Source organism: Biomphalaria glabrata, chromosome 14, assembly GCF_947242115.1.
Source record: "Biomphalaria glabrata chromosome 14, xgBioGlab47.1, whole genome shotgun sequence".
Classification (NCBI taxonomy): Eukaryota; Metazoa; Mollusca; class Gastropoda; family Planorbidae; genus Biomphalaria; species Biomphalaria glabrata.
The window spans coordinates 26,461,275-26,488,697 of record NC_074724.1 but is presented as its reverse complement, the minus strand read 5'-3'; the positions used below and the strand labels follow the sequence as shown (position 1 = coordinate 26,488,697).

Below are 27,423 nucleotides of genomic sequence, written 5' to 3'. Positions count from 1 at the left end.
TTTTCTGTTTTACTTTAAAATAAGAGGGTTGCATCGCAGGTAAAACCATCTCTCAGCACCAGGGGTCTCAATTGAACCTGGGTTTTTCAAAAATCTGATACTTGTTGTGTAATAGTAAAAAAGCACATACCTAAAACAAATTGTAAATAGAGAGCAAATAGCTATGTTTCTTATTGACTATGTAAGTGACTATATCAGTGATACGCAAATGAAGACCCGCGGGCAATATATTTGTAACATATTGGTTTTATATGTACATTTGCACACTAGCGCGTCAGTGAAACACCGCTTGTATTTACGTAATAAATGTAGTTCCTAATATGTCTTCCCTCTTAAACACTAGTTTGTGTAACACAAATATCCAGCCCCAAATATATAGAGTTTTATGGTAGCAATAAAGGTGGTGCTATTTTATTTTAGCGAATTACTACAATAATGACTGATAACTGTCATATGTGACAAGAGGCCCATGAATAGATAATTTTTTAAACGGATCTACCATGGGACAACTACAGTCGGAAGAGGGAAGGACGCCATGTCACTATTTTTTCTAGATCTAGCTCTATGTACATTTTGATTTGCTGGTCTGGAAAAAATAATGTTATAGAATACCCAATGACTTTTTAGTTAAAAATCATTTAAAATGTATTCAACATTCATATTCTTAGCATATTGGATTGTTTATTCTGCAGGTAGGCTAGATATACAGTACACTACAGGTCGTATAGGACCTATGGCTATACTTATACTATATTAGTAGTATAGATCGAGATTATTTTCAAGATCTAAATCTAGATTAGGTCAAGGTCTAGATCTAGATCTAGATTGAGATATCTAGATCTTTATACTATACGAGTCCAATGTAATATTACTGAACTAGTGACTAGACTTGAGTCTATTGTTGTCTAGATCTGGATCTACTAGACGTACCACTAGATTAAATTTTCATCTATAAAGACAGAGTAAGCTCTTATAGTTTGGACACATTCTTCTTCATTGAACGCGCGTCACGTTTTGGTTTGTAATTGATTTGTTTCTATGTTTGAAGCAACAAACGACGTATCGGGACTGTACATGTCCAATTTTAGATAAGTTCCAGTATTTTTGTTCCGTTTTTCCAAAGCAGATGGAAGTTTTTTAGATTCTCGATTACCATGTATGTAAAGCTATTGTTTTAACCTCCCGCGGCAATTCACACCCATATAAGGGATGAAGGCTATATTATGAGCCTGTTTGATCGTAGGCTGATGGGCATAACCAAATAAGCTTCCAAACATCTTTAGAAATACATTCCAAACTCATTTATACTGTTAGCTGTTAAATATAATTTAAAAAAAGGTGTCCCAACGAATAATAATGAATTTAACTCATTCTCCTTTATTGGACACGGCAAAATCCTAATTAGAAATATTATTGGGATTAATAAATCTATTTTTTTAATGAATAAACATGACCTAGATCGAGATATCTAGAATATATAACTTATGAATGAAAGAAAAAGTGCGGGCTGCTAATGTGAAGCCAGAGACCATGCCCACTGCAGGTGATCACGCCAGGTAAGATGGCGGTGAGAAGAGGTATACACTAATGTATAGTGTCACAAACTATCAAACAGGCAGTGGGGGGAAGGGGAAGAGAATTATAAGCATGTATGCGAGGGAGTGGGTGTTAAGGTGTAACAAAACGAACATCCAAATTAGGAAAACAAGTAGAGGGTCCTTAGATGGGAACTATATATAACAGTGGTGTCACTAGGGGGGTGCTGGGGGTGCGGTCCGCACCGGGAGACTCCCGTTAGGCGGTTGACACCCAAGTAAAATATGCACTTTGTGAATATCTGACAATTAAAAAAATAAAAGACAATGCATTTGGAACATTAACAAATAATAAATAGCTCTATATACTTTTTTTTTCATTTCGACTAAACATATTTTATTTTTTAATGAAATTATAAAAATACTATATCATACTTAACATCACAAGGCAAACCTTACTTTCAGATGTTTACCAGCTGCATGCATGTATATGAACACTGCTTTGATTCAAACAATGTTTTAATCGAATCTATTGAATTTGTAGCTAGCACCGTAATATCAGGATGCCAGCCAATAGTTACTGTTTAACAAATGAAGACATTCTTCAGGCATAAAATGTTATTAAAATCTGACATTTTACATTTTGTGACCATATTATTGACGAATCTTTATTGAATAAAGAATTTATATGAGAAGATGGAAATGTTACAGAGATAAAACCCATTGCTGAAAGTACATCTGTAATATTACAAATTTTATTATATTTTAGCATACGACGTAAACATATATTAGAGTCAGAATGATTGTAAGCAACTTTGCATTTTGTTTGACAACACATCTGACATGGCTCACCTGACATAGCGCACTCTGATACGATTCAGAAGTTACACGATTTTAAGGGAGACCAAAAAAGCTAATGTGATCAACTTAATATCATAAAATGTTTAGAAAAGGTTGAGCTTGAATTTAGGAGCTCAAAGATTTGAGCATGCGTCTACATGTCCTGCCCTTCGAAATTTGGAAATATTTTCTATGGCATTGATACTGTTTCTCTATGGCGCCATGTACATATATATGTAATCCAGGGAATACTAAACTTCTCCACTTCGTAGATTCTAAGAACTTACCTTTTTCATGGGAGGACGTCGGCTATGTTTTTAATTAACACAAAATTGCAATTAACTGAAGCATAATGTGCCTTTTCTAAATTTGTGCAAAAAAAAACACAAACTCTCTTTGAAATTTTAGCATTTAATCTTTCAAATATATTACAAATAGAAATACTTAGGCATTAGTTTTCCTATATAATTCTATTTATTATTCCCTTCTAGATAGAATTAGGGCACTATAAACAAAAAGTTGTATGTTAACTTGTCTCACAGAAAGAATGAAAATTATGTCTATTTATACAAAAGTTATTTTTAGTTACGTAGTATTATAAAATATATATTTAACTAACACGGTACTTCAATCATAATTCTGTCATGCGATTTTCTTATATTAATAAGTACATGATATTAAGCATTATTTGGATCAACGTCTCACAAAGGCTGCTAGGAGAAATCAGCTAGGTCTATAAACATTAGGAAAAAATACAACCCCTTAACTAAAGAAAACATTTTAAGAAACTGGAACTGACACAAAATAGAGAAGTGAGATTCATAACAAACGAATATTTACATTTTATTTAAAGTAACACCTTTAAAAAAATCATTAAATTAAGAGACACTTCTGGGGGTTCGTACGTTTTTTGCGAAGCTTGGCGCTGTTCAGAATCGAGCCATCAGAATCATCTGTAGTACGTTTTACATAACAACGGCTACTACAAGCTGCAAGAGAGAGCGTCGCATTGTATCCGTTTGGAGTGCCCACTTTCTGCACAGACGGATCTGTGCAGACGCTTGGTATGGGGCTGTGGTCCGACTCTCTGGCAAACCCGAAAGTGTGGAGCTGAGTGGACCCTGCCATGGGAAAAGCAGCCTTGAGACTGAGCTGGAGGCAATGCTCGTAGCATTGACGTGGGCAGAGAAAAGAGTCTGAACCGGATCCACGCCCCGAGCGGTCATTTTTACCTATTGAATCCCTGTACTCGATGCCCTCGAAGGGCAGCATACAGGCGTCGGAAGGGTGGAAACGTTCCTCCGGTGGTGGAACATCTTCTGCAGTTAAGTGTACATAATTTTTTTCAATAGGTACCAGCCAATTGTGGTCTGGTCAGCAATAAGAAGGCTGACTTTTTAGCGAAGTCCGTGCGTAAACGGCAACACTACATGATAAACCCTGCACTCTCGAGTGTACGACCCCTAGCCGACACCCGATTGTTGGCGCTTTGGTTTGATGGTTGGGATGCTTTCAATCATCATCATCATCTAACTTCATTTGAGTGAGGGCTTGAATGGTCTAAATCATCTTTTGCAAAAGCCATGGACAGAAACCCTGCTGTTTGCATAGTGCATACATGTCACCATACAGGTCGAGAAATTTTGGTTTCCCGGACCTGTCGAGACGGAGATGAGCAAGTCTGGGGCAGTCAAAAAAATATGAGATACGGTTTCCTATTCTTTCTTGCAGCGGGGGCACCGTGAATCAAAATTTGGCCATAGCCTTGAGAAATATGAGCAAACATGACTGTGGCGTGTCCTGCCCAGTGCTATAATAGCTTGCTCAGGCCTGGGCAGCCTCAACCACGGGGAAAAGTGGTCAGGGCGCACCATGCGCTACCAGACTCCACACGCTTTTTGAGACTTGTCCCATCACTTAAACGACTTTTCCATTTCTGCTTTTTGAATTATAGCCAGAGCATGATGAAGACTCGCCGCCGATAAAGGCCGAGAACTCCATATGCAGTCGAATAAACCAGACCGAGTCGGTTAATGTCCAAATGGCACGTACTTTGGACGGCTTAGGGAGGACTACGACACACGGTGCCACTACTGCGTAAAGAATGTCGAGACAATAGACCACATTCTCTACGAATGTCTCTTTCTGCATGAAGGACGATCGGGGGAAGGATTTGAGAGAGAGATATAACTGGTTCATGTGCGGCATTAGGGTTGTCCTTGTAAAGGGGCATGGCGACCTTAAAACTGCTCGCTTCCTCTGCCGTGCTCTAAGGGAAAAATTCTCATCATAGTTCGTTCCCAATGGGGTTTCTGATTAGGATAGAAGATTTCAAAGTAAAGTAGCAATCATACATTAAACACTGAACCATAATCTTCAATTGGAAAAAACAAAACCTAATAAAATACTCAGAAAGACACAAAGATAAAGGCACATTCCTTCTTCCATATGCTAGGACAAATTTGTACAAATACTCCTTCTTCCCGAGTGTCATTAGAGCATAGAATGGGTTGTCTGAAACAGGCAGGATAACCAATGACATAACAGGGTTTAAGTCATCGATTAAAATGCATAACTAGATTGACCTAGGGACAAGCGAAGGAAGTAATTAATAATCTTCGTTAATTTTGAATTAGTGTCTGTATTTGATAATATAAGATAACACTAGGAAGGAAAATGAGGGAAGAAACAAATGCCAGAAAGATTTTGCTGTTAGCGTCATAACGGATGTCATGATGAATCTTTTTATATTAAAGTCTTAAAGTTACATAGTTTAACTTTAGCAAAGGACAGAGTGACACATACATTCTCGTTAAGTGCTTAGTATAATGATACATTATAGCTAATGAGAAAGATGCAAACCCCTCCCCCCATTTTATTCAGCCTTGTTAATTTATGTAAATAAATATTATTTAATTTTTCAATATTTGTATCTTGACTCCATTGTTTGTCTCGTTGCGTGTCTGCTCCTAATATATCTCTGATGGACCAGTGTGTGGCAAATCAAAAATAATCATCCCCTAGACATTTAACAAGCCACTCATAAACGTCATACACGAGGTCCGTCACAACTACAATCTTTTAAGTAACTAAATAACAACTTAGTTCTGAAAAAATTTTGGTAGAATAATTTTTCTTTTCAATTTCAGCTCAGCAGTCAATTGTAGACAAGCTACAATATAATGTTGGAGACACATTTGATATAACTTGTAATGCAGCCAAATTTATAGGTCAACCCCCAACCACAGCTACCTATTTATATTCGCTGAAGTTGATGAGAAAAACTGCTGCAAATGATTACACCTTAATAGCTTATTATAAGCCCTTTGTTGCTCCTGAAGAAAGAAATTATTCAGTAAGTCTAGTTTTTAATTTCTAAATAAATGAGGTTTACATTTAAAAAATTCTAAAAATAAAAGTCGGTTATTTATATTTTAAAAATACTAAAAAAAAACTAAATTTTAAACTCACGATTATATTTTAAACAAGGTTACAAAGACAGTTTGTGTGAAAACACAAACTCAAAATCGGCCCCCGAAGTGGTCTACCCAGGCAGGTAAAAAGGCAGGTTTATTATTTTCAGAAAGAACATCAGAATGAAATTCTATCAAAGATAAATGACAGAGAAGAATGGAGAAAGATGGTTGACCGATCTTGTGTAGTGCTTCAGCGGTCCAGCAGACGAAAGGAAAGTGAAAGTGAATGTGAAATTAGATGTGAACCTTGCCTAACTGATATCTTATAATGAATATCTAATTGATCTAATTGTTTTGTAAAGGGCCAATCTCTTATTCAAATCCTCAAGAAAAAATCATTTACGTTTAAAAAAATAGTTAAGTGTTCTATCTTTGCGATATAGCACTGTAGTTCAAACAATAATATGAAAAACTACTTATTAATTGTTGTTTTAAATTATGCCCAAATCATGGGCGTAGCCAGGATTTTTTTTCGGGGGGGGGGATTCCCCCCTCGTCCCCCCCCCCCCCCGCGGAAAAAAATTATATATATATATGCGTGTGTGTGTACATAATAATCTTTATTACATTCTGACCCTTTCGGAAGACGTTTATTGTGCCCTAGAATAGGTTCTTTCTGGAATTAGTGGGAAAACTTGTACACTCCGCGCCCTTGCTAGCAAGGAGATCTGGGGGAGCTCGCAGCGCTCCCCCAGCGCGGGGCGAAGCCCCGCCGCAGAGCACTATTTCTGGTATCTGGTTTTTTAGGTATCTACAGTGCATTATCTTGCTATTAAAAAGTTTTATTTCAAAAACGTAATGTGCTATTCTCTGCTGACTTAGACCCTCTCGCGCTGTTCGGCGCATTTTCCGGCAAGCTGTTTCAACAAAAATCTGTCACTTGCAATGTCTGAAGCCTCTTCTCACCTGCTATGAGGACCTCTATAAATGTATGGAGCCAAGTTGTACTAGGATGTCATCCCAACTCTTATTATGCGTAACTCATTTAGTTGGAGAACATGTCCCGCAAAACCTCATGCGACGCTCTGTCACAACCTTACTAAGGGTTCGACTCCCAGTTCGGCATATGATTTCTTTGATTTAGACCCGATCTCTATAACTGACTCCTAAAATCTGTCTTAACCATCTTTGTTGAGTCACATTTAATGATTTTTAATTTCGGCAGAAGACTATTCACACTTTCTTAATAGAGCCCAGCCACTGGTAGAAATGTGTAACCTCTCTTGACTACGCTCTTGGAATTACATGCCTGTATTTCGCTTTAGATTTTATATACAAAAGAGAAGTTTTATCGTCAAAATCATCTGTTGAGGGGTTTTAAACTAAAAAATCTCTGGAGTTCTTTTTTTTTTTTAAATTCAAAACCCCATTTAGTTATGGTCATAGAATATGGTGACTGTATTTTGCTTCAAAATAATATTAAAGAGAGAGGTTTTCAACTCAAAACGCTCTGTAGGGGGATTTTAAACTCAAAACCATCTGGAGGGGTTTTATATTTAAAAAAAAATCTATCAGGAGGAGGGGGATTTAAACTCAAAACCCCTCATTAGCTTAGCTACGCTCAAAAAATTTTAGTGTGTAATTTGCTTTTTTTTATATTGAAGAGGTATTTTTTAGCATCAAAACCGTCTGAAGGGGGATTTAAACTCAAAATCCCCTTTGGCTACGCTCATAGCATTTTAAGTGCGTAAATTGCTTTTTTTAATATTGAAGAGGTATTTTTCAGCTTCAAACCCCGCAGGTAGGGGGCTTTAAACTCAAAACCCCTTTGGGGTCATAGATTTTATAGTGTGAAATTTGTTTTTTTTTAATATTGAATAGGTACTTTTTAGCTTCAAACCCCAACTGGAGGGGGGGGGTTAAACTCAAAACCCCCTTTGGCTACGCTCATAGAATGTTGACTGTGTAATTTGCTTTGTTTTAAAGTCAAAATCTTCCTGAGCTGTTTTCTTGGAATTTATGGATTGTCGTTTGCATTTTATTTTAGTTTTATTTATAGAAGAGGGGGATTTAACTGCAAAACCCCTGGTAGGGGGTTTTAAACTCAAAACCCCCTGGTAGAGGGATTTTTATCTCAAAGCCCCCTTTAAAATCAAAATCCCCTGGTAGGTTTTTTTTAAACTCAAAACCCCCTCGGCTGTGCTGTGGTAAGTGATGATTTAGTATTAAAATCTCACTTAAAATAAACAAAATGAAAGAAAAAATCAGTCACTGAATTCCGTTCCCCCCCAACCCCCCCCCCCTCTGGCTACGCCCATGGCCCAAATTATATGTATGCTTTACAGATTGTTTTCTTTAAAAAAAAAGAAACTTTTTCTTTGTGTAAATGTAGAAGTTAGTTTGACAGAACTTACATACTTTAGTAATACAAATGTATTTTTAAAAAATTTGGACAAAAAAACAACTAAATCAATTAGCATAAATGTGTTAAAAATATGGTGCTTGTTAATATTAATAGTGAATAGTTGTAAATGTGGTGTATTTTTATGAAAAAAATGCTTTCATAAGAAATAAAAAAAAATAGATTTTTCGCTTTCAGAAAGGTAACCGTTGCATCAGAACTTTGAATGGTCCAAATATTATAATGTCAGATTTTTACTATCTTTGCTAGTTTACGAGATCTAAACGGACGGACGGACAGACAGACAGACATTTCGGGGGCATAAAAAAAATTGGTTGTGAAGCGTGGTATCATTTGTTGAATGTTTGAAAAACAGTAGGGGAAGTTATAATCTAATAAAACATCCCTTTTCGATATAAAATCTAAAGCAAACTACAGCCACCTAATTTCAAGAGCGTAGCCAAGAGAGGTTACAAATTTCGACCAGTCGCTGGGCTCCATTAATAAAGTGCAGTGAATAGTCTTCTGTCAAAATTTAAAAAAGACTAAATGTGTCTCAACAAAGATGGCTAAGACTGATTTATAGGAGTTAGTTATAAAGAGATTGGATCTCAATCAAGAAAATCCTATGACGAACTGGGAGTCGACCCCTTAGTAAGGCTGGGAAAGAGCGTCGCATTAGGTTTGCGGGACATGTTCTCCAGCAAAATGAATTTCACATAAAAAGATTTGCGATAACATCATCTGTTGAGGGGTTTTAAACTAAAACATCTCTGTATAATTTTTTAAAATAAATTCAAAACCCCTTTATCTACGCTCATATAATTTGTTCACAGTAGTTTGCTCTAGAAAAATGTTGAAGAGGGGTTTTCAACCTCAAAACCCTCTGTAGGGGGATTTTAAACATACATACATACATACATACATACATACATACATACGCCTTACTTTCTACTTTATATAATAGATGGAAAGGTTTTACAATTATTTTGATCAATTTAAAGAACCTAAAATTATTTTTATTGCAACGGGAAGTTTGAAATTAAAGAAAAGATGTTTCTTTGCGGAATATATTGGTAAAGCATTTAAGCTAGAAATATGACAGCTATGACATTAATTAATTCAGTAGTGTTCTCAGCTGTGCTAAGTTCTCCAGGCATCCTTAACAGATTAACACTCAAGAAAAAGAAGAAAAATATTGTTTGTATCAGTTGAAAAATAAATTGAATGCATCCTCAAAGAATTTTGTGAAATACTGCTATACATTGTTGATTGTCTAAAAACATATAGCTTTTATATAGCGCTACTTTCATGCTAATAGCATGTTCAGAGCGCTATGGTCCAATCTCATTTGTGGACCAGTGGGAAGAGGGGGTATCTGGAAGAAGGTTTTTCCGCTCAGTAATCACAACTCTGCTCGAGTCGGGTGTTGAACCTCAAGCCCCCTTTATAGATACCCAAGCCAACCAAGCTAAGTTCTAGCGTACTTACCTCTCGACCACGCATCCCACAAAAGTATGTTTGACAGTGCTATTCGATGACCATAACCTAATTGTTGCTCTAAATGATGATTGACATCTCTTTAAAGATTAAAAGCAAACTAACAGAAATCTACTCAACTGAGATCATTATTTATTCTTCTGGACCAAATAACAGCTGACCATAGAGATGTCACCTTCATCTGGATCCCCTCCCATGTGGGCATAGAGGGAAACGAAACCACAGAGAAACAAAGAGAGCCCTAAATCAAGCGGAGTCAGGAACTCAAATTCGCTGCTCGGACCTGAGACAAAGTATTGTCTCCGCTACCTATAGAAAATGGGAGGCTGAGATCCACTATAAACTCAAACAGGTTGTGGTGGATGTCAGGTGGCGGCCCACACCTAAGGGTTTGACAAGGCTTGGAAGCACGACCATGTCCAGACTTAGGATTGACCACAACTACATCACGCACTCCTTTGTTCTAAAGAGAGAGGAGACCCCACTTTATGAGTACTGTGACTCTCGTCTTACAGGGGAACATATCCTCATTTATTGCCCCAGATACCGGTACCACGATATTAGGAGGACATTTTTTAGAGCGAACAACTTAAAAACACTATTTGACAATGTCGACCCTGGGAAGGTACTGGGCTTTGTCCGGGAGGTGGGGTTGTCTACGAAGATTTGATTTATGAAATCGTGAATATATAATATTTACAAAAGATTTTTACTAACTTTACTATTTTAACTGTGAAAATACCTTGGTTTTAATGATCTAACTGTATGGAACGTAGCTCTTTGATATAAAGGGAGAGTACTTCTTGAAGGATTATGGGCACGGAATGGCCTAAATTGTGCCTATGTGCCCAAAACTCAAACTCAAACTTGAATTTTATTTTTCTTGTTTTTTAGAATCCACTATTTTCACATTGGGCTTTTCAATTCCTGAATGGTGAAAGTTATGAAAACAGGCCATCGATGAATCTTATAGTGACAGTACACTCTTTTCAGTGTACTGATTCTGGTTTATATAAATGTACTACTCAAGTGGCTGAAAAGGTATATGAAACTGTTCCTGTCAACATAACAGCTAGAGGTATTTTCCTAACAACTTAAAGAAATCAGTGTCTAAAGTCAAAATATTATTAGAACATTCTAAACTACATGGTATTTTTAAAAATATATTTCTTGGGGGGAAATGACCTCACGAATACTAATGTAACATATGGAATGTATCATCTTGTAATACAAAAAAAAACAATAATGTTACGTCGACCACCTTTTAGCTCACCAAAAAAAAGGCTTCTTTTGGAATACGTTCGTGCCCTGCATAGCGTGACTGTCATACCATAAGATTATGCCTTATACAAATACCTCATGACACAAATAGCAAAAGCAAAATGTTTTACAAAATATTGTTATAAATCAAACGAAAGCTGTTTTGTTGTCACAGATAGATACTAACATACTGTAGACATTAATTATTAAAAATGATAATAATAAAGGAGACTGTGATTATCAAAGTAGACCTATAATACTGTCTTTTTTTCCCGTCCCATCGTTTTGTTTTCGCACAAGACATAAACAACAAACAATGACGTAATATCATATAATATTAGCACAAAAGCACTCAACGAAAGGATGTAATAATAATTTTTTATAATATATTATAATATATTTTTTTTTAGAGTTGCAAAAGACACAGACATGGACTTCAACTACTAATTTACAAGTAGTCTTGTCTTAAAATCCACCCGTCTTTTTCTACACAAACACAGACCACCGACACATTTCCCAGTGTTGCTCCAGGTCCTCAATACAGTTCACTGGTAGCACGAAGGCCGGCTCATAGTTTCAGACAGCTCAGACTCCCAATATCTTTCAATGACTTTCAGACCACTTAGGCCGGATGTAAAACAGTCTTCCTTCTTATATCAACATATTGGCTAGCTCTCATATTGAACGGTGCACAGGTGTACACTGTCAAACCTAGCATGTGAAGTCTGGAGACTTTCTGTGTGTCTTGTCCTGCTCTTGAGTGCTCCACAGCACTGTGCTGGTACTTGCCTTTCTGTCCGATTAGTCTAGTTTTGTGACGTTACGCACAGGCAGCAAAGTCCAGACTTCACATGCTAGGTTTGACAGAACCTCAGTGTACTGAGTGCCATGGACACGTCAGATACTCTCTACCCCTCCTAGATACCCCATACTTTAATATATTGAATATTGTGTTTGACATGAGCAACTTTTGCACAGCACAGGTATGGAGTAGTAATACTTCATTGCTGTTGCACTAACCTATCCCGTATTTGCGTAAGACTCCTTTCCAGATGTGATGATCAGAGCCGACTCTTGCGTTAACAATTTTTTTCCGTTTTGTAATTGCTGCTTTAGGGTCATGAGCCTGTCACAAATTCCTGTTGAGGTCTGACTAGTTTAGATACTAATGATGTTTCTGTGGCAAAGCCGCCTCCAGATTTACATGCTTCTACCGCTCAAGAAGAATGTATATCCAGATCCTCTTACTCAGAGTTCGCCTTTATCTGCGAGCCGAGCCTCACTCAGTGTTGCTATGTCTACGTTGTATCGGTCGAGCTCCCTACTGGTGCAGTCAGTCTTTGGGGTCTTTCAGATGTGTCATTGTCAAGTAGAGTGCACATATTCCAAGCATCTATGATAAGAGGAATTATCCTCGTCTTTTTCTTTGAGTTTCGACCACTTGCGTAGAGTTTCCACCAGCTGTGATAAACTAGCTAGGGTATTTTAGAGCAGGCAATTTTTAGAGCACCTTTTCTAGCCCTGTCCTCAAGCTATGGAGGTGAGCAGTGCACTTTTAAATAGGGGTTCTTAGCCGTTCAGGTGGCTGCCGGACTCCTCTGCTGCTCCGTGTCAGTGGTGACCATATGGCCTGAGCCGTCTGTGTGCAGGGTTGCAGCCGCGGATTCTAGTGAGCCCAACCTATCGTTTCACTGCATGACTGTCGCCACAGGGCTTTGGTTTGATTGTATTTTGGGGAAATGACTAACTGACGTTGCGAGGACAATGTTGATGTAACTGAGGAGGATTTGTGCAACACGTCGATCTCACTCTTTCGTCCTAAAGCCCATCCTTTTCCGAAAGCAAGATTTGATCAAGACTTCCGGGGACTAGTTTGCAGTGGATGATCAGAGATTTTCTGTATACCTTATCATGCTCTAGAGCGCTCCACGGCACAATGCTAGTAGTTGCCCTCCTGGCCTATTTGTCTACTTATTGTGACGTTTTGCACAGACCGCCAAGTCCAGGCTTCACATGTTAGGTTTGACAGAACCTCAGTGTACTATGTGTCCCATACCCTCTACCTGGTTTGGCCGTCAAAGCCCTTTCTGGGGTGTGGACGCTGAGCATGCTTCAGCTACTGGATGCCACTGGTAAGAGTTGGATAGCAAGTAGCGACCAAAACTGCGCTAAGTTACCCTCAGTAGAGGGTACGACTGCCTTTCCACGAGAGGAAACTACCCCTCCTAGATACCTTATACACCCTAGCCAGAAAGATATAGATAGATTAGATAAGATGTATTCGATAAATTGATAGATTAGATAAGCTGAGATAAGAATGAAGCTTGATTATTTTTGCATTTACTTAAGTTATAAGAGTATAGATAAACTTAGCCTTTTCATCTACATAGTTTTATCCCCCCTTTTGTTTTTACACATCTTTAACTTTTTCTTTGTCCACATTATTTCACTATTGATCTTTATTTTAAATCTGCCTAATTGTTTCGCACACACAAATTTAAAGCTTTTCTACTAAGCAGTAGTCACAAAAAGAGAGAATCTTGACTTGTCTATACAAACAACTGATTTGAATTTATTGTAATGTCTGCTTTTATATTATTTTTAGCGGCCCCCGAAAGGGGAAAAGACGCTATTAGTTTTGTGTGAAATGTCTGTCCGTCTATCCGTCTGACCGTCTGTCCGTCCGTCCCGTTTAGATCTAGTAAACTAAAAAGATATTGAAAATCCGACATCACAATATTTTAGACCATTCAAAGTTCTGATGCAACGGCTACTTTTTTTTTCCTGAAAGCAAAAATCTAATTTTTAAAATCAGTTATGCAAGCAGTTTTTTAAAGAGAAAAAGCTAATTAGTATGCATTATAAGTTAGACCTAATTTAAAACGAATAGTAATCTTATAAACTTCATTTTCTAAAGCTTTTGTTTTATATGGATAGTTTTTGAGAATTCGAATAATAGATAAAACATTTCAAAACAATTACATTAAGTGAAGACCAGGAGAGGCTCGGTAAAGCGCTTAACTTCCGAAACGAGGGTCCCGGGTTCGAATCCTGGTGAAGACTGGGATTTTCAACTTCGGAATCCTTGGGCGCCTCTGAGTCTACCCAGCCTTAATGGGTACCTGACATTAGTTGGGTAAAAGTAAAGACGGTTGGTCGTTGTGCTGGCCACATGATACCCTTTTTCACCGTAGGCCACAGAAACAGATTACCTTTACATCACATGCCCTATAGACCACAAGGTCTGAAAGGGGAACTTTACTTACTTTACTCTCTCTCTCTCTCTCTCTCTCTCTCTCTCTCTCTCTCTATATATATATATATATATATATATATATATATATATAATAGCCAAAAGTGACCGAGCCTCGCTCAGCTGAATAACCTGTTGAGGATATATATACTTTTTTTGGAAACTTTTTCGTAATGAGTGATCGGATAAAGGCTCCAAATCTGAAGAGCTGTTAACATTTATTGGTTAAAAATGAGAGTTTGAATAGTAAAGATTTTAGAAATCGAGGATAAAATAAGACTTGAATGATGATTCTATATATGATAATAGTACAAGATCGCAGCTCCTAAGTAGCTTAAATTATGCAACCTAGATTTAATTAATATGCAAGCAATCCTTAGTCACAATGCATCAGTCCACGCTACTGTCTTTTATTATACTCCGTGCAACTGCATGAACCTCTTCTAGTCTCCTTCGAAGTCCTGTTACTTATGCGCTTGCCGTTGTTGGTTGGTCTCCTGGCTGTCCAAATAAGAGGTCTGCTGGCATCCTAAGTTCTCGACCAAACAATAATTTAGATGGCGTGTAACCTGTAGTTGCATGAACTGCTTCTCTATAAAACAGGAGGAATAGGGAAATGTAGTAATCCCAATCATTTTGCTGTTCTGCTGACATTTAAGCCAGATGTTGTACCAACGTACGGTTAAAGCGTTCTAACATCCCATCCAATTGAGGGCGTAGTGGTGTGGTTCGCGTCTTCTCGATATTCAAGATTTTACAAATCTCCTGAAACAGATTAGATTCAAAGTTGCGTCCTTGATCCGAATGTAGTTCCATTTGTACACCAAACCGAATAATCCAATGTCCTACCAAAATATTGACTATTGTTGTGGTTTCCTGGTTGGGCTGGCCATTTACTAAAATAGTTCATTATCACTAGAATGTATTTGTTTCCCTTTGTTAGTCTCAGGAAAAGGTCCAGCTACGTCCAGTGCGATTGTCTCAAATGGGACACCTACGTTGTACTGTTGCAATGGTCCTCTAGTTCGACGTTGAGGGCCTTTAGTTGCCGCACACCGGTCACATTTCCGGCACCAATCTTCTACGTCTTCCTTGTAAAGACACCAATAAAACCTTTGTCTGGCTTTTTCTAACGTTTTGTTAACGCCTAAGTGACCACCTGTGGAGCCGTTGTGCATTTCATGTAGCACTTCTGGGATTCTAATCTTTGGTAAAACTAGTTGTACTCGTGTCGAGGTCCCATCGGTGGATTCACAAATCCGTTTTAGGACGCCGTTGTCAATCACCAGAGAGTCCCATTGCGCCCAGTAAGCCTTGGTAATCTCTCCCGTACTAGAAATTTGATGCCAATCAGGGCGTTATCCAACTTACTTCCATTGCAAAATTGGGGCTATATCTTTGTCATCCTTTTGTTCTCTGCTTATCGTCTCCTCAGACCAAGATGCTGATGCACTTAGCTCCAACCGCCTACAATCCAGGGCACTTGTTTTCCCTTCTACTTTTGTGCAATGCTTACTCTCCTGCTTACAAGGTCGTCGTGACAAAGCGTCAGCATTCGAATGGGCTTGTCCCTTCCTGTGTTGTATTTCGAAATCATAAGTCTGTAACCTTTCTAACCATCTAGCTACTTGTCCTTCCGGATTCTTGAAGGAGAGTAGCCGTTGGAGGACCGCATGGTCTGTTCTCAAATCAAATCTTTGGCCATAGAGATACTTGTGAAAATGTTTAATAGAGTCCACCACAGCTAGCAGCTCACGTCTAGTCACACATTAATTTCGTTCAGCTTTTGACAAACTTCTGCTAAAGTAGGCTACCACTCTCTCACTACCGTCCACTTGCTGTGATAAAACAGCACCGATCCCTGTATTGCTAGCATCCGTGTCAAGTTGAAACACAATACAATACAAAGATTCTGTAAAAGGACGATTAACTTCAATAGGCTGAGCAGGGTATCATTGTGTCAACGTTATGTGTGTGTTGTCGTAGTTTTACAATATTACACGTGAGGTTGGTTACTATTAGTGTGTCGCGAATGTCGAAGAATGCTGGGTTTGTGCTTCCTGGATTCACACTTGACACGTGACAAACATATATATTAATGATTGACTTAACGCACTTTGGCAGACAAAATATAATGACGATAATAATATCGCACTTTTTGGCAGTGACATGATCCAAGAAGAAACAAAGACACATCCGTATAACAGCGAGTATCAAATATATTCAACATGTCTAATTCTCCAAAATAGACTTCAAGTAACGTCCGCATCATAGCGGGTAACAAATACTTCAATAATAATAGCACAGAGTAATAACTACTAGAAATACATGTCTCAAGTGACCACTGGCTTTGACTGCCTAAAAGATACTTCTTAAATCAAAGTTACTACTAGACTCCCTAAGTCACTACATTCCAGACCGGACAAAAAGATACTATTACTACGACTGCCCTGGACCAAAGGATACTACTTGACTGACTAAAAGTCAATTTAGTCATCCTTACTTCCTGTTTCTATATCAGGAGTTTCACGTGCCTTTTCACCCTATTAACCTGAGGTGAACATTTAACAGGCAATATCAACCGAGACTGTGACACATAGGTATCCCAGAGCCAAGACACTTTTCACCAACAATGTACAATCAGAGTTCAGAATAGCACCAAAGTTCACAACGTCTCAATGTACACCAAGTCTGGATATAGAAACCTGCAATCTGGAACCTCAGACTCGAAACTGAGTCCTAAAAACCTCAGACAAAAACCTGAGGCATAGACTGAAACCCTATAGAAAGATAAACAACAGATTCTTTAAATCCAATTACAAAATACGAATATGATCGAATCCAAATAAAAATAACCAAACAATGTGATATAGAACTCACCCTAAACAGGGGTCAAGATAATCCTTTAAGAATATCTACCAAGGCCAACGACAAGGCTATCCAGGACCGAAGAGTTGAGAAGATGCAGCCTGCTTCAGTCTAGCAACATGGCCTGAATGCACCAGACGAATTACGACGAAAGTCTACATCATAGAAAATTATGACAAAGCAACAAAGGGAGATCACCTACTGCACATAAACAAAAAAAAGGCGCTAATTACGTCATTAATAGGTGATGACACCAGCGCTGTTAGAATGAGGACATATTTACTATGCAACTAATTCAATAGTTGCGACATATACTTAGAACAGGAGTACATTGAGAACAGGAGTACATTGAGAACAGAATTTCTAGATACAATATTGGAGAACCAAATAAAGTAGCAAGCAAGAAGAGGTACCTCAAACTTAACAGACGTCTTTTAACTAGATCTATGACCTCCTATAGTCGTGAAACGACTATGGATTTTTTCATGGAAATGAGATGAATGCCCGTGCACTAGCTGTGGTCGAACCATATCGCCCACACATCAGTCCCCCCCCTATCCACGCAGCTAATGTATCCAAAGGAACGGCGATTGCCGATACAACTAAATTGACAATGTATAAAACAAGCCACTGATGGCGTTTCTACGTGACATTGCCTACAATTGGACTTTGTGAAAGTAATTTTTGTGTAAATAGAACAAGTAAGAAAATATGCTTGGGAGTTTTTGAAGTGCAATTTTTTAAATATAAATAAATATATGTATTGAAATTATTCATTTTAGCTTCGATAACTGAAGTGTTTACTGCAAAATGACGGGAAAAAATGATAACATAAAATTTAAAATATTTTGTTGGCAATTTTTCCGAGCTACTTTGTCCGAGCTAGGCATTAATGAATGAATATGCTTCAGAAGACACAGCTGTAGGTGCACTATGGAGAGAAGTGTAGCTACAAAAAACCTTTTAGTCAGGCGTATTATTATATACTTAATTTGAAACTGGAAATAAACTTTAAAATCTTCTTTTTACACAAAATTAAATATTATCATCGAGATTCAATAAACTAAGCTCTCAACTTCAGTATAGATGTATGTCGAAACACTAGTTCAAAATGATGTTATAACTCACTCTATAAAAATATTAATCTTGCTGTCTCTTGTCTCTTAATAGTGCTCCTCTTTTCAAATCTCCCACAAGTAGCTGTATCTATTAACTTTAACTATGACAGACAACCTCTTGATGCCATTAGAATCTATATAGCAATCAAAACATCAGTCCACCTTTACTCTTGGTTACAAAAAAAGCATTGCTCCATAATAATACGCAGAAAGTGCAAGCAAGAATGCCTTTTCAAAATAAGGACTTATAGCCACAATAGGAAATGTCCCACAACATAAGCCATAGCCAAATTAAGACATGTGGCCAATCATTATGATAATGCTTTCATGTCCTGGCTGCTCTTTTTTTTTTCTAAATGTTTAGTTTGCTATTATTTTTGATGAATAATGTCAATTAATGGGTTTAATAAGATCTAATTAATTAATTATTATCAAAATAGCTATGTTTGAATTTTGAAACTTTATAAAATTATTTTTTTTTCATTAAACATAGGTTTGTGACGTTTTACATAAAATATGTTTTTTAAATTAATGTCTATTGTTTTGAATAAATATTTTGAAGATAAAGTATTAATTATTAATTTCTATTGTTTAGTACTTCATACTAAATGCATGCAGTCACATAAATATTTTTATATAGTTATGAAATGCATAATCTCTAATCCTAACCCTAACCCTAATGTAGTTCATTAATATTAACAACTCATCATGTTAGCTACACATTTACATAATTAAATATTATGCATTTGTAAACTGAAGCATAATTACATTTATTCATATTGCAAAAAAAAAAAAAAAAAAAAAAAAAAAAAAACACTACAGTTTTGCGAAGAATGCAATGTAAAAAGTCTTACATCTATTTGTATTTTTAGCCATTGATTCAACTAGTAAACCAGAATTCCCAAAAGGTAGTGCTGGTTCAAATGTTGGTTCTATAGTGGCTGGTGGAATTCTTTTATTGATCATTATTGGTGTTCTAATCTACTTTTTCGGCATTCAAAAGAAAAAACAACAAGATGAAGTTTCTGAAGGTAAATATATTTAAAAAAAAATAAACTCGTGTTTTAGCAATTATATCTACAGTCTTAGATGTAGTTTTATAAGAATCAATGACCTATGTTACTCGGATGCATTTTGTTTCGTTAGTTCAAAACAAGAATTAGTAAATTAAGCAGGACGTAAATTTTTTTCTTATATATATTTTGCATTTTTCAGTTCTCATTTCAAATTAAGTTGACATTATTAGGCTGTGAACTTAAGTGTTCAAGATACAAAATAAAACATTCTGCATAAAAATACGGGGAGTTGAGATCAAACCCATTAGAAGCTATAAAAAGAAAAGATCTGAAAAAAGCGTGTGAAACTACACATTTACAATACTTTTTTTGTTGAGTCTTCTACCCAAGATCTTACTACAGGTACCTTATGATTTCCGAAGCACAAATTCAACATAAAACTAATGTAGACAGTTTTTTTGTGATTTTAAAATTTCTAATGACTTTTTAAAAAGGTCTTTTTAAAATGTGTTACAGTAATCAATTATGAATATTCTTTTGTTATGAAGTTCATTATCTATTTTGTGTGCTATATTTCCTTAATGCCTTCTTCAATTTTCTCCTAATAATCATACCTGATTTCTATTATCAGCCGTTGTGAGACATTGGGGCAAAATAATTCTAAGCTTAAAAAGTAATAAAAAAAATCGCATGTAAATTTATGAATGCACTTCTTTTAGATAAAAGTCCATTAATTATAGCTGCTTTGAAAAATTGATCTCACACATGCCATGGGCATTGTCTTAATAGTCATAGTTCTATAAAATGTAGTTATAATCTGTAATCTATAAAATCATAAATATTCAAGTCGAATTCGACTCAAATACTTACTATTTTAACTATAGAATCAGTTTAGATATACTACTAGAATATACACCTAGATTATAAATATGGCAGTAAAAGAATCTAAGATAATCAGAATTTACTTTAGCCAGTAGTGCTTTTGGACGCCTCCAGGAGAGTGTTGGGTGTAAAAAATTACTCCGACTGCCTACAAAAATAAGTGTCTACCAAACATCCTAAACAAATACTTTGCATCAGCATTCTCATCCCAAAGAAAACAAAAACATATTACTTAATTTGAACCAGGAAGACAACATAGAAGATATAGTAGTATAAGAAAATGGAATCCAAAAACTATTAACCAACACCAAACAAAATAAAGCGTCTGGACCTGATGGTATTCCAGCTAGATTACTCAAAGAACTAAGCAATGAGCTAGCTAGCCCCAATGTTCAAAATACTCTTTCAGGCTTCACTTAACCAGGGTAGAGTACCAAAGGACTGGATAGAAGCTAATGTCACCCCCCCCCCTATTTAAAACAGGAAAAAAATCTGACCCAGGAAACTACAGACCAGTATCAGTTACCAGCATCACATGTAAAATCCTAGAATTCATGATACGTAGCAACATCATAAACCACTTAGACAAACATAATGTCCTCACCCCATACCAACGTTGCTTTAGGAAATATAGATCATGTGAAACACAACTAATAGGACTAATTGATGATTTTTCAAAAGGTTTAGATAACAGTGAACAAATAGATGCTATCTTACTAGATTTTTCCATGGCTTTTGACAAAGATCACAACCATAGTTTGCTTAAAAAATTAAAATATTTCGGCATTAATGGTTCACTGCATCAGTGGATTAAAGATTTTCTGATAGGGAGAGAACCAACAGTAATAATAAATGGCTCTAAATCAACATCGATAACAATAAACTCAGTTGTACGTCAAGGAAAAGTCTTAGGTCCACTACTATTTTTAATTTACATAAATGATTTACCAAATTGCATTACGTCAGGAACAAAAGTCAGATTATTTGCAGTAATTTAAGTAATATGTTTTTGTCTCCTTGGGTTGAGAATGCTGATGCAAAGTATTTGTTTAGGATGTTTGGTAGACACTCATTTTTTACTAGGCAGTTGCAGACGTGTGCTATATTTCCTCCAATGGCTACTTTTATCTCATTCATCTCATTTCCATGAAATAATCCATAGTCGTTTCACGACTATAGGAGGCCATAGATCTAGTTAAAAGACGTCTGTTAAGTTTGAGGTACCTCTTCTTGCTTGCTACTTTATTTGGTTCTCCAATATTGTATCTAGAAATCCTGTTCTCAATGTACTCCTGTTCTCAATGTACTCCTGTTCTAAGTATATGTCGCAACTATTGAATTAGTTGCATAGTAAATATGTCCTCATTCTAATAGCGCTGGTGTCATCACCTATTAATGACGTAATTCGCGCTTTTTTTTTGTTTTTGTGCAGTAGGTGATCTCCCATTTGTTGCTTTGTCATAATTTTTTATGATGTAGACTTTCGTCGTAGTTCGTCTGGTGCATTCAGGCCATGTTGCTAGACTGAAGCAGGCTGCATCTTCTCAACTCTTAATTTCTCCTTGTGTCTTCGGTAAAAAGCGTCAGCATTCAAATGGGTTTGTCCCTTCCTGTGTTGTATTTCGAAATCATAAGTCTGTTTGCTCGCAGGGTTTGAACCCGGGACCATCGATAAATCCAAACGACAGTCCAGCGCGCAAACCGCTCAACCAGGCAGCCATGCTTCACTAGGTTTAGTTCTAGACTAAATAGACTCTAGATAAAGATCCCCTGAAGTATTTCATTTAAAAGTAGTGTACTTTTTTGAAAAATCTGCTTGGATATATAATTTCAAAAATTAGATGGTTAACTTTCGGAAAACAAAAAGTAGCCGTTGTATATCTTCTTTCATTTAATTTTTTTTTTGCGGGTTTATTGCTAGTGCATTGATACCGGATCGATTTATATATGGTCTAAGTATGCAATCAGGATCTCGAGTATTGGATAAATTTATTTTTTGAAAACAAAGTTTTATGGAAGAGGCAATATATTAGTTGTTTGAAGTTTGTAACTTCTTAAATTCAGGCTAAAAATATCGAAGCTTACATTTCTAAATAATTAAAAGAGATGGACTGACTCATAGTGTACCTTGTGTACATTTGCAAAAACACAAATTCTCTTTGTAATCTTATCAGTTAGACTTTCAAAACTATTAAAAATAAAAATAAAAACTTAGTGATTATTTTTACTGAATAATTCTATTATTATTCCTTTTTAGAAAAGGATATAAACAAAATTTTGCCATATGACTTTGCCTAACAGAAAAAAATTAAACTTACGTCTAATTATACAGTCATTTTTAGTTACTTAGTAATATAAAATATATTGAACTAACACGTACATTTATCATAATGCAGCTATGCGATGTTTTGTTTATGAACATAGCATTATTTAGGACCAATATTTTACAAAGGCTGCTTGAAGAAATCAGGTATACCCATTAGGAGAAAACCATTCTACTTAAGAAAAATTTAAGAAACTAGAACAGACACAAAATAGACAATGACATTCATAACAAACTAATATTCAAAATTGATTAGAGTAACACCTTTTTAAATAATCATTTAAAGTTTAAAATCACTAAAAAAAATTTTTAACAATTATTTTGTGTTTGAAATTGTATATCGGAAAATGCCGGGTACTTGAAATAAGCTAGTCCTAAAAAAACAACACAGATCTTGGGTAAAATACTCATCAAATAAAGTACTGTAAATGTGTAGTTTCACGCGCTAGTTTCAGGTCTTTTTTTTTTATAGCCTTTTATAGCCTCAATCGGGTTATATCACAACTACCCGTATTTTTGTGCAGAATTGTTTTCTCTATCAGGCACACTTAAATTTATAGCATAATACTATCAGTTTAATTTAAAAATAGAACTAACAAATGCAAAGATATATACGGAAAAAAGGCAATACATTTTAATCAAAGAAACGAAACGGACAAGTCCAACCTAGCCCATTAGGTTAGATTATGAAAGGATGATATATATCATACTGAAGTTTCATAAAGTAAATTTACATTTTGACCCACTTACTTTTTCAATTAAAAAGTGTCAATATATTTCATTTAAAATTTTTATTTCCTTTTATTTTGCAGATTTTTCCCAGAAGAAAGTGTAAGTATTTTGTATTAAGCAACTAATTTGATTTTTTTTGCAAAAGAGTATTTGTTACGTTTATTAATAAATTAATTTAACCATACATGATTTTGCCTTAAAAACCAGAGATAATATAATTTTTTCAAAAAAAAATATTCTTTTCAAGAATTTTATCTTTTAATTAGGCATAATACTGAAAATAAAAAAAAAAAGATTTTAATGAAAATTTCTTTGAAGCAATGTTGAATGTTTAAAATAAAATAAAGTTTTTTTTTCAGAATTTACGATCTATAGGGCAGATGATGTATGTGTCATATGTATCTGTGGCTTAGGATTAAGGAGGGTGTCATGTGGCCAGTATAACGACCAACTGTCTATACTTTTTCCCAACTAACATCAGGTACCCATTAGAGTTAGGTGGACTCAGATACGCCCTTAAGGTCCCAAAAAAAAAGATCCCTTCTTTTACCTAGATTCAAACTTGGAACCCCTTGAATCGGAAACCAAACTCTTTAACTTTCTACCTACGCATCTGCAATGTTGAATTTCTGCTTTAACTACTTTTTGGAATTTGGCACCAGCTCAGTTGCAGAAGATGGTGGAGGTAATGTCATAGTTGCTTTTCCAAACGCCTAAGGGGCTCCACTCCTTATTTTTTCTCGAGGTTCTCTCATAATGCCTCAGTACCGCAAGGCAGCGAGGGTTTAAAATCCGAGTACCCCTAGATAAATTACCTTACTAGGCTGACGAACTTTTTCTGCCCAAAGCGCCAGGTATCCGCATTCACCCCTTCACCTGTTAGTAAGAGCAGTTTTGTCGGGCTTAATATCTAACCCACACGAGCAAGCCATCTGCTGGGCTTAGTTGTCAGAGGCTATTTGAGACGCATGCTATTAAGAATATTTTATAGAGAATCGGAGCTTATCCCCATTGACACCCATGGCCACGAAAACCTTTAAAACCTTTTGATAATGTCTTCGCGCCTAACTGATCAGCAACTGTTCGCGTTAAACTGGGCAGCCCCCAGTCAGATAAGGTGCTGATCCACCATAGCCTGCCTGTTCTATAGGGTGCTTAGAGCGTAGTTTAAAAGGACAAGTAGGCTGGAAACGTACACCACGCAACAAAAAAATTAAAATTGAAAAAAAAATCCATGTCATGCGACTGGCCTCATGGAATGTCAGGACAATTTGTCCTGGTCTCACTGAAAATCTTAGGCAGGTTAACGTCCCAAGGAAGACGGCAGTCTTAAATAACAAGCTGAAAAGGCTACACGTTGACATTGCAGCCCTGCAAGAAACCCGACTGGCCGAAAACGGCATTCTCCGTCAGGCTGACTACACTTTATTTTGGAGATGGAAAGCACAGGATGAGACACGAATGCATGGTTTGGGCTTTGCTGTCAAATACAGTCTTCTTCCCATGATAGTCCCTCCAGTTGATGGCTCGGAAAGGATACTAAGCATAAGTATGATGACATCATCTGCAAAAGTCACTCTAATTAGTGTCTACGCCCCCACATTTTGTTCGCTTCAGGAGGACAAGTTCTATGAAGACCTCATAGACGCCATTGCGAACATTCCTCAAAAAGAGCATATGATCCTTCTAGGTGATTTTAATGCCGTAGTAGGGTCAGATCGCACAACCTGGCCAGACTGCCTTGGGATTTTTGTAATCGGAAGGATGAAAGAGAACGGTCAAAGACTGCTTGAATTCTGCACATACCATAACCTCTGCATTACCAACAGATACTTCATAAAAAAAACACAGCACTGTGTCTCATGGAGGCACCCTAGGTCTGGGCACTGACACCAGCTGGATATGATACTGACACGAAAAAGAGAAATTGGAAATATGCTGCTGACACTTAGCTACCAAAGCACGCATTGTAATACTGATCATACCTTAGTATCCTGCGGACAAGACTGACACCAACTAAGATCCACACATCACAGGGAAAAAGAAAACCATCCCTGAATACCACTAGCGCAAAAAAATCCTGATCTTCGCACCGAATTATAGAACAAATTAGAGGAAGCTTTTAAAAACTTTTCAGTGACTGAGATACAAAAAGCTGGATGTTTATGCGTGATACAATCTACCAAACATCATCACTGGTCTTTGGAAACAAAACCAAGAAAAACGTGGACTGGTTTGAAGCTTTTTACCAGAAATGGATACTGCCACTGGGAACAAAATTGTAGACATGCTAATCTACAAGAAGGATCCTACACCAAGCAACTTAAAAAGGCTCAGAGCTGCACGGAACAATGCCTAAAGAATAGAGAGACAGTGCGCTAACAAATACTGGCAGGAGCTAAGTAAAAATAATAAATCTTGTGCCGAATGTATTAACATAAGAGGACTATACGAGGGCATGAGAAAAGCCTTTGGACCTCACATCAACAAGTGTACTCCGCTCAAGTCAAAAGATGGCTCAATCATCAATGATCGTGTACTGCAAATGGAGCGATGGGTAGAGCACTATGCAGAACTCTTCCGGATTGAAAACGCCATCTCACCAAATGCTGTTTCCAATTTTGCATCACTTCCAGTTTTGACGGAATTAGACTAAACGCCCTCAGTAAAGGAACTGAGCGGAGCTATTGACATGCTTGCGCAAGGGGAAAGACCCGAGGAGAAGATATGGCATTCCTGCTGCAGTAATTCAGGCTAGAAAGCATGCTCTAACCAAACCACTCCACAATCTGCTAAGCTTGTGCTGGAAACAAGGAGTTGTCCCCCAGCTATTGCAAGATTTCAACAAAGTTACAATTTAAAAAAAGGCGTCCGCAATTTTAGAGACATCTCAATGCTTTGCATAGTTGGAAAGGCTTTTCATAGCGATTATATGCAGGGCTCGATAATTGCATCCATAAGTCTAGCATGAACTTATTTGCGGCCAATAAAAAACAACAACAAAGCATTTGTACTTCTCCCGTCATCATCGACATTGGCATAGACGAATGCCAGTCAATCTAGGCTAAATCTGAGCTGGCAAGAGGAACGCATCTTCAACTTGAACTTGAAGAGACCTATCTCATGAACATGAGACAGCTGAGGATGACCGCGACGCATCGGACTTCGTTTGCAACCTGGCTGCATGTGAACCTGAATCTTCCTTGAGAAGCGTCTGTCGGGAGGGTCTACTGATACAGTGTGTCTGAACAACGGCTTTGTTGAAGAAAGCAGGACTCGACACTATCGCTGTGTGTGCCAAACGGCCACGTCATCGTCTCAAGAACAGCCTCATCAGTTGGAGAAAGAAAAAGCGGCACCGCAGGAAAACAGTGCGGATGGCTCCTACCGATTGACCTCCACCTGAACTGTCAATCCTCAACTGCACTGTTTCTTTTCGGGACGAAAGGCTCTAAAAAAAGTCGCAATGTTATAACCATCCTGGCTAGTGCAGAAGGTGCGCACTTCTAGAAACCAGACTAGAGAGGATGTTTACATTAGGAAGAAGATCGATTTCCGCCAAGTCTAGAGCCGATATGAAGATGCTGTGCTCAAGGCAGTGTTTGTCATTTCTCCATGTAAATAAACACGTATACTTCTTTAAATTGCCTCCCTTAAGTTATTACAATATGTTCATAAAAATGTAGTGACAATGTGCTCACAATATTGATTTAATGGGTTACTGTCTTTTTCGTCAGTTAAGTTGCCGTTCTAGTTTAATAGAGCCTTGTCTAGGCTCTGTGTTTCTTTAATTGTTAATAATTCTTATAACAGCATTATATCTACTTCCATATGGTTTACAATATCATAGTTAATATTTTAAAGTTATGTTTTTCTATCTTCATTTCTATTTTTGAAAATGTTTTTATCACCCTACCAGTGTAGCTACTGATGTATGGTAAAGACAAGTTTAGTTCACCTTCAGTTTTCTTCTTCAAGCCTCACAAACCACTAAACGATGACAATGATGGCTCAGTAAGTTTTTACAACATTGGCTATAAAATCATACATTAAAGGAAAATGTTATATTAAAGAATATAACACGATGGATTTTTGTCAGATGAGCTACTCAACCAGGAGTCCCTGGAATTAATGATATGATTTTAAAGGCTCTTTTCTGGGCTGCCTATCTCAAACACCAAGTTTGAGTTTGTTTCGATCACGATGGATCTTAATAGTTTTGTTAATTTCTCAATTTCACAATACCTCTTTGGAGAATAGGCGGACAGCTTATCTAAGA

The 27,423-nt window shown here is 36.9% G+C and overlaps 1 protein-coding gene across 3 annotated transcripts in view; it reads left to right on the top strand.

The window, feature by feature from the left end:
* Positions 1 to 307: 307 nt before the first annotated feature.
* LOC106050785 (uncharacterized) overlaps positions 308 to 27,423 on the top strand; it is a 40,560-nt gene continuing 13,444 nt past the window's right edge. The window contains exons 1-7 of one of the 3 annotated variants that reach the window (XM_056010148.1): positions 308 to 692; positions 5,525 to 5,730; positions 10,587 to 10,770; positions 19,064 to 19,222; positions 23,225 to 23,243; positions 23,504 to 23,625; positions 27,064 to 27,158. In XM_056010148.1, coding sequence (XP_055866123.1) covers positions 644 to 692; positions 5,525 to 5,730; positions 10,587 to 10,770; positions 19,064 to 19,222; positions 23,225 to 23,243; positions 23,504 to 23,519 — 633 coding nt within the window. In that variant the 5' untranslated portion in view covers positions 308 to 643 and the 3' untranslated portion in view covers positions 23,520 to 23,625; positions 27,064 to 27,158. The remainder of the gene's footprint in view (positions 693 to 5,524; positions 5,731 to 10,586; positions 10,771 to 19,063; positions 19,223 to 23,224; positions 23,244 to 23,503; positions 23,626 to 27,063; positions 27,159 to 27,423) is intronic. The other 2 variants (XM_056010146.1, XM_056010145.1) reach the window with 2 other exon arrangements.